At 57.9% G+C, this 4,931-nt stretch overlaps 1 protein-coding gene across 1 annotated transcript in view; it reads right to left on the bottom strand.

Moving 5' to 3' along the window:
* LCMT2 (leucine carboxyl methyltransferase 2) overlaps nt 1-4,612 on the bottom strand; it is a 15,166-nt gene extending 10,554 nt beyond the window's left edge. Inside the window, exons 1-8 of the mRNA XM_029284378.1 lie at nt 4,584-4,612; nt 3,212-3,334; nt 3,025-3,106; nt 2,767-2,935; nt 2,509-2,686; nt 1,506-1,695; nt 1,306-1,413; nt 7-97 (exon numbers count right to left, since the gene is read on the bottom strand). Coding sequence (XP_029140211.1) covers nt 7-97; nt 1,306-1,413; nt 1,506-1,695; nt 2,509-2,686; nt 2,767-2,935; nt 3,025-3,106; nt 3,212-3,334; nt 4,584-4,612 — 970 coding nt within the window. The remainder of the gene's footprint in view (nt 1-6; nt 98-1,305; nt 1,414-1,505; nt 1,696-2,508; nt 2,687-2,766; nt 2,936-3,024; nt 3,107-3,211; nt 3,335-4,583) is intronic.
* Nucleotides 4,613-4,931: the final 319 nt, after the last annotated feature.

Raw genomic sequence — 4,931 nt, 5'->3', positions numbered from 1 at the left:
TCTTACCTTCCGTCCTGGAAAACGCAGGAGGTGCAAAGGAGGCCTCTCCCTTGGATGCGACCAGGACGAAATAATGGGAGCACTTCAGGTGCCATTCCTGGAAGAACAGAGAGGTCACCCGCGGCCACAGACTCTCAGTCACAACAAACACCTCTACACAGTGGGGCATTCCTACTGTGTTTCCCTGAAAATAAGACCCGCCCAGAAAATAAGCCCTAGCCTGATTTTTTGGGATGGGCCTAATATAAGCCCTGCCCCCAAAATACGCCCAGGCAGGTGGGCGTGGCCAGGACAAGAGCTGGCGAGTGCACGGGGGCCGATGGGGTCCGGCTGCAGCCGCAGCCCGCCGGCCCCTTGGTGCAACACAGGTAAGTCCAAGCGGGGAGGCAGAGGCAGGCGATCCGGATGCATACCACACTTTTCACCCAGAGGGAGACTGGAAGCTTCGTCTTCTGGCAAATGGGTCACTTGGAAATGGAGCGATTTGCTGGCTTAGGAGGCAGCGGCAGGGCATGGCCCAGCAGCAGCAGGCCCAGCAGAATCCCCCTGGGATGGCCGCACCGGCACCAGCTGTGTGCTACTGAACCCTAAGCGCCTAGACTGGAGCCTCAGGCTGCTAAGGAGGCAGAGGCTCCAGACGGGGATGGCGGCTGCAATGGTGCAGCCCAATGCGGAGCTCTCCACTGCCGCTGCTTTCCCCTCGGAGCTGCAAGCATGAGGCAGTTCCGAGGCAGTGCCCCATCTCCTTTAAGCCCACCTGTCTAGGCGCTTAGGGTTGAATAGCGCGCAGGTGGCACTGGCCAGGCCGTCATGGGGGGGGAATTCTGCTGTTGCTTGTGCGGTGGCACCAGCACGCCTTGTGGCCTCCTGCCCCATGCGAGTAACCAGACAGTGGGATAGTTGTTGGCGGGCGGGCGGCCACAAAATAAGATATCCCCGCCAAAATAAGCTCTAATGGGCCTTTTGTTCCCCCCCCCAAAAAAAGACCGGATCTTAAGACGGTAGGACTTCAGGAAGTAGATTGGCAGCAAACCAAGATTAGAAACACCTTGTGCGCTTCTATAAGCTAAATGTAATATTGCTGCACGCTCAAATGCAAGTAGGAATTATCTTATATACTACTTTAAAACTTTGCCAACATCCTGTATATCATATTTTGATTCCACCGGATGAAAATACTCTTCTGCTGCCATCCCAGTGCATTTCCACACTGGCCACGGAGAAAGAATCTCCTGTCCCCGTGGCCAGCTGCAAGCCACCTCGCCTCCCTTCTCCACATTCTGCCTACACCAGAGACAGACCAACCTCGAATTCGTCAAAGGGCTCCAGAGCTTGAATCCTCTTCTGCTCTTCTCTAGGAACAAAGCGCCCATAGAACTCGTTCATGTCCATGATGTGGCATTCCGTCCAGCCCTAAAGAGAAAGCCAGGGCATTAAGCCCGAGGCACGGCCATCCTATTTGCCCCTTCCGGTCTCCCTTCCACCAGTCCAAGGCTCACACCCACCCTCTGGAGAAAGCGCATCTGTTGGGCCTTGCAGTCTGGGTAGGTGGTTAGGGAGCGGAGCGGAGACTGTAGGCGGCTGAAGTGATTTTGCATGATACGGCCAAACGGGTCGCTGGGATGAATCTGCTCGTACAGAATGAACCAGGCGCTCAGAAAGTGCGCGGCTGCCCATTGAATCAGAGCATTTGACCTGGAATGAACCAGAAAGAGGGTGAAGGGCACCAAGGAAGAACAGCCCAGGCCACCCAACTGGAGGCCAAGGAGCCATCTGACACCCCCCGCAAGCAAGTCCAAGTCCCCACAAGCTTCAGGACTGTTCACGTTTGCTGGAGATGGATCGAAGACCGTGACAGGAGATCCCAGCTGGCAAAGCTTGGAAATAGCTCGTTCTGAATATCCTCTAAGGAGATGCAGCGGGATTAAAGCGAAAGCAGAAAGATCCATGGATCCAAAACTCCTGCCACAATGAAAAACTTTTTTTTTTTAAGGACAGTTGTGCTCTACCTTATTTTGACCTTGTGAAGCAGCAACCAGTGTCTGTCTGCGGGGGGGGGGGGGGGGGCTTGGGGGCTTCCAGTCTGCTCCTATTCTATCTCAGGGCTGCTATGCTGCAATTTTCAGCAATGCTTGATGCAGGGAGCAAATTTCCAATGGCCTCTTTGTGAGCATGGGAATTAATGTCTTGGCCTCAAGCTCAAAATATTGTTGACGGGAGGGACTCTCAGGTATGAAAATCTGGCTGGGAAGTTTGCTTGGCTCTAAGTCTGTAGCTCAAAATGACAACTATTTGGTAAACTGCATGGTACTTATGTCCGCTGAATCAGTGGAATGCAAAAACAAAAAGTATACAGCAGAACCGGCAGGCTGCAAGGCTCCTTACAAAGCACATTAAATCTAGGATGTGAAACACAACAAGTGATTCTAACCTTGGAAAGTCACAACCTGCTGAAATTTAACATAAAAGCTTCTCTTTCAGGTGGGCTGCAACGGCCAAAGCACGAACCTCTCGACCTCCATGTAGGGCAGGACCACCTCCGCAAGGATCAGGGTGGGCGTCGCGGGGTCCAGGCCGGCGTCACGCAGGGCCCCCTCCAGCAGAGCTAGCTCCGAGAGATCCACGCCCAGGAGCCGGTAATCTTCCCCGGAAAACCTGACGCTCCCTGCAGGGGAGGCGAAGGGCGCTCGGGTGCCGGGCCAGACGGCTCCCTTCCTTCTCTCTCCCCTCCCTCCTCCGCATACCCACCGAGAGCCGCGGGGACGCCGCCTCCCGCCAAGGCGCGCAGCTCCGCCGAGCCGGAGATCAGGGCCGCTTTGCGGGAGGCCACCTCCGGGAGGTCCACCTCGAAGAACCGCCCGCCGCTTCCCGCCAGCAGCCCCGCCGCCTTCAGGCAGAAGTAGAGCGAGTCCCAGCCGGCGCCCAGCGACACCACCTGCGGGGGGACGGAGCGGGAGAGGGGGGGGGTCAGGCGGGGCTGCTGCGGAGGGCTGGGGAGGGGGAGGGGGAGGGGGCCGAACTTGCCTGCCTGCGCGGGTGGCCCCGAGTGCCCAGCAGGAAGTCCCGCACGCTCCGCTCCACCGCTCGCGCCCGGACGTGGTAGCCTCTGCGGGGGGAGGGGGGAGGGGAGAGCGTGAGAGAGGAGAGCCCCGCCCCGCAGGGCGCCCCCCCTCCCGTTCCCCCGGAAGCGCCGAGCGGGACGGGGCCTCACCGGTGGATGGCGGGGGCGCGGCGCGGGCCGCCTCGGGGCAGCAGCTGCAGCACGAAGCGGTCCGAGGTGTAGCCCAGGGCGGCGGCGGACCTCTTGCTGGCGGCGCTGCTGTCGCCGGTGCGGCTGACCCACGGGGAGGGGGAGGGAGGTGGGAGCCGCGCGTCCCCGGCGCCCTTCCCCCGTCGCCGCCGCCCCCCCATGTGCTCGGCCGCCTCTCGCTACGGCCCCAGGCGGACTTCCCGGCCACGGCCGCAGCCCACTTCCTCTCAGAACGACCTTCTCGGCATGGCCGACTTCCTGCCCGCCCTCCTCCGCCGTTCTCCCCTCCCACTTCCTGCAGCAGCGAGCTTCCGGGCCCGGCGGACTTCCTGTCCGCTCCCAGCAGCCGTCCCCGCCTTCCTCTCTCGCTCTTTCCGTCCCGCTGCTTTTCCCCGTCCTCTTATTCCGCTCCGCACGGCCGGGGCGACTTTTGGAGCTGCTTGTTTAGGTTGGGCCCGCGGGTTGGGAAGGCCCGAATAGCACGGCCGCAAGAAGAGGAAAAAGAAGCCTGGCAGGGTCGCAAGGGAACCGGGCCAGCCCTGCAGTCGACTGAGGAGCAGCCTGGTGGAAATAAGTGAACTGTCATTTTTTTAAGACTCGAACGAGGATTTCTTCTGCGCCCGTGTCGCACCGACCGGGCCGCCCGTCGCCACGTTAATATTAATAATAAGGCGTTAAGAATAAAAATAGAGAAGAATAACCTTAAAATGCCATTAAAAAGTATTTTTCTTTCGGTGGCAGCAATACCCGTTTTGACCACAGGAGAGCAGGGTTTCCCGTCCTTAGCATTAACATTGAGGCCCTCGTAGGCCTTTTGCCCAGGATTGGGACACCGAGAAGCTAAGCCCCAAAGCGCAGAGCGTCAGCCAAAGCGTCGACACTCTATGCTCCTCCGAAAGGGACGGGCCGCTTCCCTCGGCCTTCTGCGCATCTCCGCCGGCTAGTTCTTCACGAGTAATCTCCGAGAGTCCTTCTCGGCATGGCGGACTTCCTGTCCCTCGATATCGGCCGTCCCCCAGGCCCTGTGGAAAAAGGACCTTTCCATCATGGCCGACTTCCGGTCCTTCGTAATTAATCGTTCCCCCAACTTTCTTTCACAGAAGACCTTCTCAGCATGGTGGACTTCCTGTCCGCTCACATTCGCCGTCCGCCAGGGCCTTTGAAAAACGACCTTTCCATCTTGGCCGCTTTCCGGTCTGTCCTTCTTAGTCGTCCTGCAACTTCCTTTTGCGGCGACCTTCTGGGCACGGCGGACTCCACGTCCGATCAAGGAGTTAGGCCGTAAACTTAAAACCCCATTAAAAAGGCTTATTTCTCTTGGCTGCCGCAATACCCGTCCCATAACATTACCATCGAGGCCATCGTAGACCTTTTCGACGGCCTCAATGCCGCTCTCGCTAAGGGAAGGAAACAGTGCCCTCACGTGGCCTACGCCGGGTATAGCAGCCACCATAAGAAATAAACCTTTAAAATGGCAAAAGGGCCTCCCGTCGCCCTATAAATATTAATAAGGGGTTAATAATAAAGACGGGGAAAATAAACAATCTTAAATTCCCATTTAAAAGGTTTGTTTCGGCGACCACAATACCCGTTTTTGACCACAGGAGGGCACAGTTTTCCATCCCATAGCATTACCACCGACGACGACCTTAGCGTTAGGGGTTAGAGTTAGGGGTTAGGG

The sequence above is a fragment of the Protobothrops mucrosquamatus genome, unplaced genomic scaffold, assembly GCF_001527695.2.
Source record: "Protobothrops mucrosquamatus isolate PMUCROS unplaced genomic scaffold, P.Mucros_1.0 scaffold553, whole genome shotgun sequence".
Lineage (NCBI taxonomy): Eukaryota > Metazoa > Chordata > Lepidosauria > Squamata > Viperidae > Protobothrops > Protobothrops mucrosquamatus.
This window is presented reverse-complemented; position numbering and strand designations above follow the sequence as displayed.